Genomic DNA, 13,227 nt, shown 5'->3' on the forward strand with positions numbered 1-13,227 from the left:
TGCCTTGTTCAGGGGCAGAACGACAGATTTTTACCTTGTCAGCTCGGGATTCGATCTTGCAACCTTTCGGTTACTAGTCCAATGCTCTAACCACAAGGCTACCTGCTGCCTCGTTCATTTTACAATGTTAATACTTGCCTTGATATATCTCAAATAGTATTTGAGCCCAGGGTTGGTGGTATGTCCACCCTTCTCATCGTGACTGTCTTGCCGTCAGGACTATGAGAGCCGCTCCAGCTACATGGTGTCTCCGAATGGCGTGGTTTCTCCCAGCAGCCCTTGCTCTCCGCTTCTGACCCCGCTGGCGGCGCATCACTACCTCCAGCTCCTCCAACAGCAGATCCAGCAGCAGCAGCAACACACACAGGTGGCCGTCGCACAGGTGAGAGAGAGAGACACACACACACATTTATGATACACACGGTCTTGTACAGCTAACCTTGTGGGGACACACAATTCAGTCCCATTCAAAATCCTATTTTCCCTAACCCTAACCCTAGCCTTAACCCTGAACCTAACCCTAGCTCCTAAACCTAACCCTAAACCTAACCTAACCCTAGCTCCTAACCCTAAACCTAACCTAACCCTAGCTCCTAACCCTTAACACAAAACTAACCCTAGCTCCTAACCCTAAACCTAACCCTAACACAAAACTAACCCTAGCTCCTAACCCTAACACAAAACTAACCCTAGCTCCTAACCCTAACACAAAACTAACCCTAGCTCCTAACCCTAACACAAAACTAACCCTAGCTCCTAACCCTTAACACAAAACTAACCCTAGCTCCTAACCCTAACACAAAACTAACCCTAGCTCCTAACCCTAACACAAAACTAACCCTAGCTCCTAACCCTTAGCATAATTCTAACCCTAACACTTATTCTAACCTTAACACTAAACCCCCTAGAAACAGCATTTGACCTTGGGAAAAACAAAATGGCCCCACAAGAATAGTTAAACACGTCCACAGATGCAAACACACATTTATGACACACACACAGTCTTGTATAACTGACCTTGTGAACACACACAATTCAGTCCCATTCAAAATCCTATTTTCCATAACCCTAAACCTAATTTTAACCCAAAAACCTAGCTCCTAACCCTAAAACTAATCCTAGCTCCTAACCCTTAACCCTCTAGAAATAGCATTGGTGGGGGACAAACAAAATGTCGCCAGTTGGTTAAATTGTAGTTTAATTTTTTTTTTTACTATTCCAGTTGAACACACACACACTCTGTAATGGTTTTCTTCATCTGAACGAGAGGCGGACCAAAGCGCAGCGTGGTTGTTTTGATTCATGCTTTAATAAATCACTTCACATGAACAAACTAACAAAAAACAAGAAATGTGAAAACTCAAAACAGTCCTATCTGGTGCAAACACAGAGACAGGAACAATCACCCACAAACACACAGTGAAACCCAGGCTACCTAAGTATGATTCTCAATCAGAGACAACTAATGACAACTGCCTCTGATTGAGAACCATACTAGGCCGAAACATAGAAATACCCAAAACCTAGAAAAACAAACATAGACTGCCCACCCAACTCACGCCCTGACCATACTAACTAAATACAAAACACAGGAAATAAAGGTCAGAACGTGACACACACACACACACACACACAAGCTATTGTATATCTGAGGTCCAGATGTCTGGTCAGTGAGACACAGTTGTCCTCCTCAGGCATCAGCTGACCACCACACGCTCTTTATCGGTTTCTACTGCGTTACATTCACTAGGTCATCCTGTACACCAGTCCAGTGGCTCAGGACATTGTGGTAGCAATGCCAGGGTGGTGAGTTCGATTCCCGCTGGCGTTGTCAGTATATAAATGTATGCACGCATTGTTTTAAGTCGTATTGTATAAAAGCGTCTGCCAAATTGCATATATTGTACATACACGTGCAACCAGCCCTACAGTACACATAATATAACCAGCCCTACAGTACACATAATATAACCAGCCTTACAGTACACATAATATAACCAGCCCTACAGTACACATAATATAACCAGCCCTACAGTACACATAATATAACCAGCCCTACAGTACACATAATATAACCAGCCTTACAGTACACATAATATAACCAGCCCTACAGTACACATAATATAACCAGCCTTACAGTACACATAATATAACCAGCCCTACAGTACACATAATATAACCAGCCCTACAGTACACATAATATAACCAGCCTTACAGTACACATAATATAACCAGCCCTACAGTACACATAATATAACCAGCCTTACAGTACACATAATATAACCAGCCTTACAGTACACATAATATAACCAGCCCTACAGTACACATAATATAACCAGCCCTACAGTACACATAATATAACCAGCCCTACAGTACACATAATATAACCAGCCCTACAGTACACATAATATAACCAGCCCTACAGTACACATAATATAACCAGCCCTACAGTACACATAATATAACCAGCCCTACAGTACACATAATATAACCAGCCCTACAGTACACATAATATAACCAGCCCTACAGTACACATAATATAACCAGCCTTACAGTACACATAATATAACCAGCCTTACAGTACACATAATATAACCAGCCCTACAGTACACATAATATAACCAGCCCTACAGTGCACATAATATAACCAGCCCTACAGTGCACATAATATAACCAGCCCTACAGTACACATAATATAACCAGCCTTACAGTACACATAATATAACCAGCCTTACAGTACACATAATATAACCAGCCCTACAGTACACATAATATAACCAGCCTTACAGTACACATAATATAACCAGCCTTACAGTACACATAATATAACCAGCCTTACAGTACACATAATATAACCAGCCTTACAGTACACATAATATAACCAGCCCTACAGTACACATAATATAACCAGCCCTACAGTACACATAATATAACCAGCCTTACAGTACACATAATATAACCAGCCCTACAGTACACATAATATAACCAGCCCTACAGTACACATAATATAACCAGCCTTACAGTACACATAATATAACCAGCCCTACAGTACACATAATATAACCAGCCCTACAGTACACATAATATAACCAGCCTTACAGTACACATAATATAACCAGCCTTACAGTACACATAATATAACCAGCCCTACAGTACACATAATATAACCAGCCTTACAGTGCACATAATATAACCAGCCTTACAGTACACATAATATAACCAGCCCTACAGTACACATAATATAACCAGCCCTACAGTACACATAATATAACCAGCCTTACAGTACACATAATATAACCAGCCCTACAGTACACATAATATAACCAGCCTTACAGTACACATAATATAACCAGCCTTACAGTGCACATAATATAACCAGCCCTACAGTACACATAATATAACCAGCCCTACAGTACACATAATATAACCAGCCCTACAGTGTACATAATATAACCAGCCCTACAGTACACATAATATAACCAGCCTTACAGTACACATAATATAACCAGCCTTACAGTACACATAATATAACCAGCCTTACAGTACACATAATATAACCAGCCCTACAGTACACATAATATAACCAGCCTTACAGTACACATAATATAACCAGCCTTACAGTACACATAATATAACCAGCCTTACAGTACACATAATATAACCAGCCTTACAGTACACATAATATAACCAGCCCTACAGTACACATAATATAACCAGCCTTACAGTACACATAATATAACCAGCCTTACAGTACACATAATATAACCAGCCTTACAGTACACATAATATAATAATATATCCAAGTCTTATTCAGTACTGTAGTACTGATGTGCAATGGGGGACTGACTGTCTGGCTTAATCACGGCATCATGTGCCTCATTTGGCACTATTGTCTGCCTGTCTCTCTTCTGCATGACCACTAGGGAGCACTGCCATCACAGCTATGTAAGGATACACTCACGTATTCATGTGCACTTACATGCACACACACACAACACAACACAACAACACAACACAACACAACGGGGACAGAATGAATCAGTCTGCTATTGTTGTAGAAAATGAGCCTGGAAGGCACAACACAACACAACAACACAACACAACGGGGACGGAGTGAATCAGTCTGCTATTGTTGTAGAAAATGAGCCCGGAAGGCACAACACAACACAACACAACACAACACACAACACAACACAACACAACGGGGACAGAGTGAATCAGTCTGCTATTGTTGTAGAAAATGAGCCCGGAAGGCACAACACAACACAACACACAACACAACACAACACAACACAACGGGGACAGAGTGAATCAGTCTACTATTGTTGTAGAAAATGAGCCCGGAAGGCACAACACAACAACACAACAACACAACAGGGACGGAGTGAATCCGTCTGCTATTGTTGTAGAAAATGAGCCCGGAAGGCACAACACAACACAACAAAACACAACACAACACAACACAACGGGGACAGAGTGAATCAGTCTGCTATTGTTGTAGAAAATGAGCCTGGAAGGCACAACAAAAACGCAGTTATTTATATTTTTCATTTATTTTGCAGATGCGCATCGTCAGACTATAATGAGCTCACCGTGAATTATATTAACAAATAATAGTGGGAACCCGTCATTCTTTTCAATTTCAGGTCCGGGAAATTCCATCTAATTAGATTTTCAACTGCGGGGGGGGGCTGTAGCATGAAGTAGAATTTTTCAAACAGAAAAAAACTTACTGACAAACACACACACACACACACACACACACACACACACACACACACACAAACACACACACACACACACACACACACACACACACACACACACACACACACACACACACACACACACACACACACACACACACACTACACACACACAGACACACACTTCCTCACACTCCATCCACATCCCCATTATCATCAGTCCCACTAGGCACAGTTCTGATTCCTGATCCCCCCTCTTTCCTGCTCATCTCCCCCACTCAGGTGCAGCTCCTGAAGGATCAGATGTCAGTGGAAACCGCAGCTCGTGTAGAGGCTCAGGCTCGTGTCCACCAGCTGCTACTACAGAACAGAGACCTGCTCCAGCACCTGTCCCTGCTGGTCACACAGCTCAAACACCTGGAGAGCAAGGCACCGGGACCGGGGGAGAGACACACAGCTGGACTGGGACTGGGGGAGAGACAGGGTCACAGTAAGTCACCTGCACTAACTATACGAACCAGAACAATTAAGTTGAATATACAGTACAGGTAAAACAGTCATTCTCCATTGAGCATGTTTGTTAATCCATGACTTTATACAGTGAGGCAAAAAAGTATTTAGTCAACCACCAATTGTGTAAGTTCTCCCACTTAAAAAAGATGAGAGAGGCCTGTAATTTTCATCATAGGTACACTTCAACTATGACAGACAAAATGGAGAAAAAAATCCAGAAAATCACATTGTAGGATTTTTAATGAATTTATTTGCAAATTATGGTGGAAAATAAGTATTTGGTCACCTACAAACAAGCAAGATTTCTGGCTCTCACAGACCTGTAACTTCTTCTGTAAGAGGCTCCTCTGTCCTCCCTCGTTACCTGTATTAATGGCACCTGTTTGAACTTCTAATCAGTATAAAAGACACCTGTCCACAACCTCAAACAGTCACACTCCAAACTCCACTATGGCCAAGACCAAAGAGCTTTCAAAGGACACCAGAAACAAAATTGTAGACTTGCACCAGGCTGGGAAGACTGAATCTGCAATAGGTAAGCAGCTTGGTTTGAAGAAATCAACTGTGGGAGCAATTATTAGGAAATGGAAGACATACAAGACCACTGATAATCTCCCTCGATCTGGGGCTCCACGCAAGATCTCACCCTGTGGGGTCAAAATGATCACAAGAACGGTGAGCAAAAATCCCAGAACCACACGGTGGGACCTAGTGAATGACCTGCAGAGAGCTGGGACCAAAGTAACAACGCCTACCATCAGTAACACACTATGCCGCCAGGGACTCAAATCCGGCAGTGCCAGACGTGCCCCCCTGCTTAAGCCAGTACATGTCCAGGCCCGTCTGAAGTTTGCTAGAAGAAGAAGATTGGGAGAATGTCATATGGTCAGATGAAACCAAAATATAACCTTTTGGTAAAAACTCAACTCGTTGTGTTTGGAGGACAAAGAATGCTGAGTTGCATCCAAAGAACACCATACCTAATATGAAGCATGGGGGTGGAAACATCATGATTTGGGGCTGTTTTTCTGCAAAGGGACCAGGACAACTGATCCGTGTAAAGGAAAGAATGAATGGGGCCATGTATCGTGAGATTTTGAGTGAAAACCTCCTTCCATCATCAAGGGCATTGAAGATGAAACGTGGCTGGGTCTTTCAGCATGACAGCATGACACTGCCCGGGCAACGAAGGAGTGGCTTCGTAAAAAGCATTTTACGGTCCTGTAGTGGCCTAGCCAGTCTCCAGATCTCAACCCCATAGAAAATCTTTGGAGGGAGTTGAAAGTCCGTGTTGCCCAGCAACAGCCCCAAAACATAACCTCTCTAGAGGAGATCTGCATGGAGGAATGGGTCAAAATACCAGCAACAGTGTGTGAAAACCTTGTGAAGACTTACAGAATACGTTTGACCTCTGTCATTGCCAACAAAGGATATATAACAAAGTATTGAGATAAACTTTTGTTATTGACCAAATACTTTTTTTCTCATTTTGTCTGTCATAGTTAAAGTGTACCTATGATGAAAATTACAGGCCTCTCTCATCTTTTTAAGTGGGAGAACTTGCACAATTGGTGGCTGACTAAAAACTGTCCAGGACACTGGCCCTGCATGTACAACAGTTCATCATCAAGGACAGATCACACTTACATACCAACATTTAGGAAATGCACATTGCTAAGCAAGCTAAGCAATCATAGACCCACACACACACACCTACACACACGCATACACACACGCGCGCGCATACAAACACATACGCACACACGCACATACAAACACATACGCACACACGCACATACAAACACATACACACGCATATAAACACATACACACACACACACACACACACACACATACAAACACATACACACGCGCGTGTGTGTGTGTGTGTGTGTGTGTGTGTGTGTGTGTGTGTGTGTGTGTGTGTGTGTGTGTGTGTGTGTGTGTGTGTGTGTGTGTGTGTGTGTGTGTGTGTGTGTGTGTGTGTGTGTGTGTGTGTGTGTGTGTGTGTGGTGTACACTGAATAAGAGTAGATAGAAGTCAAAACAGGGCAACAGCAATGCTAAGATAGTTATGAGAAGTGCAGTGGACATAGAACTGGTGCTCTCCTGAAAAACAGGGGAAGCAGGTCTACAAATCCTTTACTTTGAGTAGAAATACCCTGATAAAATACAGGTCACATAGATGCTGGTTCATTTTTGGCTGTGGCTAGATTTAAGTTCCCAGCCTTTAATTTCTTGCCCTTGTGACAGAATCTGACATAAACTAACTCCTCCTCTTTCACAGAACTGTCTGTGGAGCCATCTGACATTATGGAGAGAAATGTTGTGTTTTTCAGATTCTCTCTGATGTTGTTTCTCTCCACCTCTGCAATATGGTGCAAAAACCATTTGCCCTGCTTCTTATTTCTGTATGTTGAGCCCACAGCGATTCCTTTGTTTTTCATCTGAACAGCAAAAATCAAACATCATATTAATACTATAATATTTGAATATACAATCATGTTATCCAATATAGCTGGCAGTTGATTGTGCTAAATTATCCTTCTAAGCTTTGTTTACTTAAGGATCAACACAATAAGATCGGTAAAGTCAATTGTGTCACAATGCTTTAAAATGTAAACAGCATCTGGAGACAAACATTAAAATAGAATGTTCCAGAGCCATGGAGATCCATGTCAGCATCAGTAGGCCCATCATTTGGTTGTATTTATACACTATTTTGAGGTGAACCAAAGCTAATCAAGAGCTGAGAAATAACCTACAAATACTGGACCACGTCTGTTAAATAGACTTGAAAAAACTAGCTACAAAAGTACTAGTCTAGCTACACGAGTAACAACATTTTCACTTCCTCACACATCCACTCCAAGTCAGAAAGGGGTCTCGCCTTCTTGCCAATGGCACATAGAGTCCTAAACAGTATCTGGACACAGACACGCAGGCAATGTGACACTTGCTGTGTTCATGGTCACAAATGTTCTCCAGCTTCATCATTTTATTTCCAATGACAAATGAGTTGTTTCTGCTTTTATCTTTAGCATACTGGCGACACACAGAACAACTCATCACCACAGCCTCAGCATCATACTGTAGCCAGCCTCTTGAGACTCCTTTATCTCCAAACCTCCATTTCTCACAAAACATTATTTTTTGTGTGATTCGTCCTCCTCTTCTTCGGTGGGTTTTTGTTTCAGAGGTTGGCTTACTTCATGTAAATGTCACCACATAACAGCTATTTAATGAACGGTAGCTAGCAGCAGACCCATGGCAAGTGAGCAATGTCAAGTAGTTGATGTCCTGTATGGTAAACAGTGCCACGGAACTAGGAGCATTAGAGGCAGTCTGTGGTAAAATGGAATTTCCTAGTCATTTCCTCCTAGACATCAGGACAGATATTTTATTACATTACTATTTTGATACAAACATTTACTCCCCAGTGTGGTGTATAGCCTTCTGAGATTTACCCTCCAGTGTGGTGGATAGCCTTCTGAGATTTACCCTCCAGTGTGGTGGATAGCCTTCTGAGATTTACCCTCCAGTGTGGTGGATAGCCTTCTGAGATTTACCCTCCAGTGTGGTGGATAGCCTTCTGAGATTTACCCTCCAGTGTGGTGGATAGCCTTCTGAGATTTACCCTCCAGTGTGGTGAATAGCCTTCTGAGATTTACCCTCCAGTGTGGTGGATAGCCTTCTGAGATTTACCCTCCAGTGTGGTGGATAGCCTTCTGAGATTTACCCTCCAGTGTGGTGGATAGCCTTCTGAAATTTACCCTCCAGTGTGGTGTATAACCTTCTGAGATTTACCCTCCAGTGTGGTGTATAGCCTTCTGAGATTTACCCTCCAGTGTGGTGGATAGCCTTCTGAGATTTACCCTCCAGTGTGGTGAATAGCCTTCTGAGATTTACCCTCCAGTGTGGTGGATAGCCTTCTGAGATTTACCCTCCAGTGTGGTGGATAGCCTTCTGAGATTTACCCTCCAGTGTGGTGAATAGCCTTCTGAGATTTACCCTCCAGTGTGGTGGATAGCCTTCTGAGATTTACCCTCCAGTGTGGTGGATAGCCTTCTGAAATTTACCCTCCAGTGTGGTGTATAGCCTTCTGAGATTTACCCTCCAGTGTGGTGGATAGCCTTCTGAGATCCACTCGCCAAATGGAAAACCTACCCCCATTTGGAGCTTGGCAGGTGTTCATTTTGGACCGTGTGTTTGTGTGTGTGTGTGTGTGTGTGTGTGTGCAGACTTGTTTTGTAGTTGTTGTTTGTTTAGTTTTATGTTGTATACATGGCAGTTAAAAGCTGAATTGCGTATACAAAAGCATATAACAAACTACAACAAATCCAAAATAATAACATTGTATCACCACAGATAGGACGTTAGTTACTGGAAGGATGAGTGATGAATTGAAGCAGTTCAGATGGCGTTACGAGAGGAGGAACTTCAGGTATGGATGGTCACGGAGGTGAGACAGTTAGGTCCGCATCCTCAACAGTGCACCTATAGAGATATGAGCCCAGTTCACTTTTCTGTCCCCAATGTCCTTTCTCCAGGCTTTGTAGCTTGATGGTTAGCTATCTAGCTAGCTACTAATCTCAACGAACTCTGTGTATCACCCACTTGGGTGAAGCTAACGTTACTGCTGCCACACGGTGCTGAAAGCTCACCACTAGGGCTGCGCAATTAATCACAATCAAATTCAATCCATAGCTAGCTAGCTGCTGCACTCTAAAAAGAAAAGGTTCCTGGAGTATCCTTCAGGGGTTCTTCAAATTGAAACTGTGGGGGAACCCCTATAAGTTCTTCAAAGAAACCCTTTTAATGGATCCTCAAAGAACCTTTTGAAGAACCATTTGGTTTATTAATAATGATAAGTATAACAATAACAACAATAACACAATATTTTAGTTGTCCGTGTTTATTATGGTTTTAGTGGCAAAGCAGAATAAAAGAATCCAAAGAGAGGTAAACTCCCAGCAGAGCTCCAAGTCTAATGTGTATAACCTCTGACCTGTTTAAACTCCCAGCAGAGCCCCAAGTCTAATGTGTATAACCTCTGACCTGTTTAAACTCCCAGCAGAGCCCCAAGTCTAATGTGTATAACCTCTGACCTGTTTAAACTCCCAGCAGAGCCCCAAGTCTAATGTGTATATCCTCTGACCTGTTTAAACTCCCAGCAGAGCCCCAAGTCTAATGTGTATAACCTCTGACCTGTTTAAACTCCCAGCAGAGCCCCAAGTCTAATGTGTATATCCTCTGACCTGTTTAAACTCCCAGCAGAGCTCCAAGTCTAATGTGTATAACCTCTGACCTGTTTAAACTCCCAGCAGAGCCCCAAGTCTAATGTGTATAACCTCTGACCTGTTTAAACTCCCAGCAGAGCCCCAAGTCTAATGTGTATAACCTCTGACCTGTTTAAACTCCCAGCAGAGCCCCAAGTCTAATGTGTATATCCTCTGACCTGTTTAAACTCCCAGCAGAGCCCCAAGTCTAATGTGTATAACCTCTGACCTGTTTAAACTCCCAGCAGAGCCCCAAGTCTAATGTGTATATCCTCTGACCTGTTTAAACTCCCAGCAGAGCCCCAAGTCTAATGTGTATATCCTCTGACCTGTTTAAACTCCCAGCAGAGCCCCAAGTCTAATGTGTATAACCTCTGACCTGTTTAAACTCCCAGCAGAGCCCCAAGTCTAATGTGTATAACCTCTGACCTGTTTAAACTCCCAGCAGAGCCCCAAGTCTAATGTGTATAACCTCTGACCTGTTTAAACTCCCAGCAGAGCCCCAAGTCTAATGTGTATAACCTCTGACCTGTTTAAACTCCCAGCAGAGCCCCAAGTCTAATGTGTATATCCTCTGACCTGTTTAAACTCCCAGCAGAGCCCCAAGTCTAATGTGTATAACCTCTGACCTGTTTAAACTCCCAGCAGAGCCCCAAGTCTAATGTGTATATCCTCTGACCTGTTTAAACTCCCAGCAGAGCCCCAAGTCTAATGTGTATATCCTCTGACCTGTTTAAACTCCCAGCAGAGCCCCAAGTCTAATGTGTATAACCTCTGACCTGTTTAAACTCCCAGCAGAGCCCCAAGTCTAATGTGTATAACCTCTGACCTGTTTAAACTCCCAGCAGAGCCCCAAGTCTAATGTGTATAACCTCTGACCTGTTTAAACTCCCAGCAGAGCCCCAAGTCTAATGTGTATAACCTCTGACCTGTTTAAACTCCCAGCAGAGCCCCAAGTCTAATGTGTATAACCTCTGACCTGTTTAAACTCCCAGCAGAGCCCCAAGTCTAATGTGTATAACCTCTGACCTGTTTAAACTCCCAGCAGAGCCCCAAGTCTAATGTGTATAACCTCTGACCTGTTTAAACTCCCAGCAGAGCCCCAAGTCTAATGTGTATAACCTCTGACCTGTTTAAACTCCCAGCAGAGCCCCAAGTCTAATGTGTATAACCTCTGACCTGTTTAAACTCCCAGCAGAGCCCCAAGTCTAATGTGTATAACCTCTGACCTGTTTAAACTCCCAGCAGAGCCCCAAGTCTAATGTGTATAACCTCTGACCTGTTTAAACTCCCAGCAGAGCCCCAAGTCTAATGTGTATAACCTCTGACCTGTTTAAACTCCCAGCAGAGCCCCAAGTCTAATGTGTATAACCTCTGACCTGTTTAAACTCCCAGCAGAGCCCCAAGTCTAATGTGTATAACCTCTGTGTATAACACCTGTTTAAACTCCCAGCAGAGCCCCAAGTCTAATGTGTATAACCTCTGACCTGTTTAAACTCCCAGCAGAGCCCCAAGTCTAATGTGTATATCCTCTGACCTGTTTAAACTCCCAGCAGAGCCCCAAGTCTAATGTGTATAACCTCTGACCTGTTTAAACTCCCAGCAGAGCCCCAAGTCTAATGTGTATAACCTCTGACCTGTTTAAACTCCCAGCAGAGCCCCAAGTCTAATGTGTATAACCTCTGACCTGTTTAAACTCCCAGCAGAGCCCCAAGTCTAATGTGTATAACCTCTGACCTGTTTAAACTCCCAGCAGAGCCCCAAGTCTAATGTGTATATCCTCTGACCTGTTTAAACTCCCAGCAGAGCCCCAACTCTAATGTGTATAACCTCTGACCTGTTTAAACTCCCAGCAGAGCCCCAAGTCTAATGTGTATATCCTCTGACCTGTTTAAACTCCCAGCAGAGCCCCAAGTCTAATGTGTATAACCTCTGACCTGTTTAAACTCCCAGCAGAGCCCCAAGTCTAATGTGTATAACCTCTGACCTGTTTAAACTCCCAGCAGAGCCCCAAGTCTAATGTGTATATCCTCTGACCTGTTTAAACTCCCAGCAGAGCCCCAAGTCTAATGTGTATATCCTCTGACCTGTTTAAACTCCCAGCAGAGCCCCAAGTCTAATGTGTATATCCTCTGACCTGTTTAAACTCCCAGCAGAGCCCCAAGTCTAATGTGTATATCCTCTGACCTGTTTAAACTCCCAGCAGAGCCCCAAGTCTAATGTGTATAACCTCTGACCTGTTTAAACTCCCAGCAGAGCCCCAAGTCTAATGTGTATAACCTCTGACCTGTTTAAACTCCCAGCAGAGCCCCAAGTCTAATGTGTATATCCTCTGACCTGTTTAAACTCCCAGCAGAGCCCCAAGTCTAATGTGTATATCCTCTGACCTGTTTAAACTCCCAGCAGAGCCCCAAGTCTAATGTGTATATCCTCTGACCTGTTTAAACTCCCAGCAGAGCCCCAAGTCTAATGTGTATATCCTCTGACCTGTTTAAACTCCCAGCAGAGCCCCAAGTCTAATGTGTATAACCTCTGACCTGTTTAAACTCCCAGCAGAGCCCCAAGTCTAATGTGTATATCCTCTGACCTGTTTAAACTCCCAGCAGAGCCCCAAGTCTAATGTGTATATCCTCTGACCTGTTTAAACTCCCAGCAGAGCCCCAAGTCTAATGTGTATATCCTCTGACCTGTTTAAACTCCCAGCAGAGCCCCAAGTCTAATGTGTATATC

General features: G+C 43.2%; 1 protein-coding gene across 1 annotated transcript in view; it reads left to right on the forward strand.

Moving 5' to 3' along the window:
• Positions 1–13,227, forward strand: part of LOC124047717 (capon-like protein) — a 186,704-nt gene that overhangs the window by 58,806 nt on the left and 114,671 nt on the right. Inside the window, exons 7-8 of the mRNA XM_046368020.1 lie at positions 218–382; positions 4,989–5,196. Coding sequence (XP_046223976.1) covers positions 218–382; positions 4,989–5,196 — 373 coding nt within the window. The remainder of the gene's footprint in view (positions 1–217; positions 383–4,988; positions 5,197–13,227) is intronic.

The sequence above is a fragment of the Oncorhynchus gorbuscha genome, linkage group LG11, assembly GCF_021184085.1.
Source record: "Oncorhynchus gorbuscha isolate QuinsamMale2020 ecotype Even-year linkage group LG11, OgorEven_v1.0, whole genome shotgun sequence".
NCBI classification, from domain to species: domain Eukaryota; kingdom Metazoa; phylum Chordata; class Actinopteri; order Salmoniformes; family Salmonidae; genus Oncorhynchus; species Oncorhynchus gorbuscha.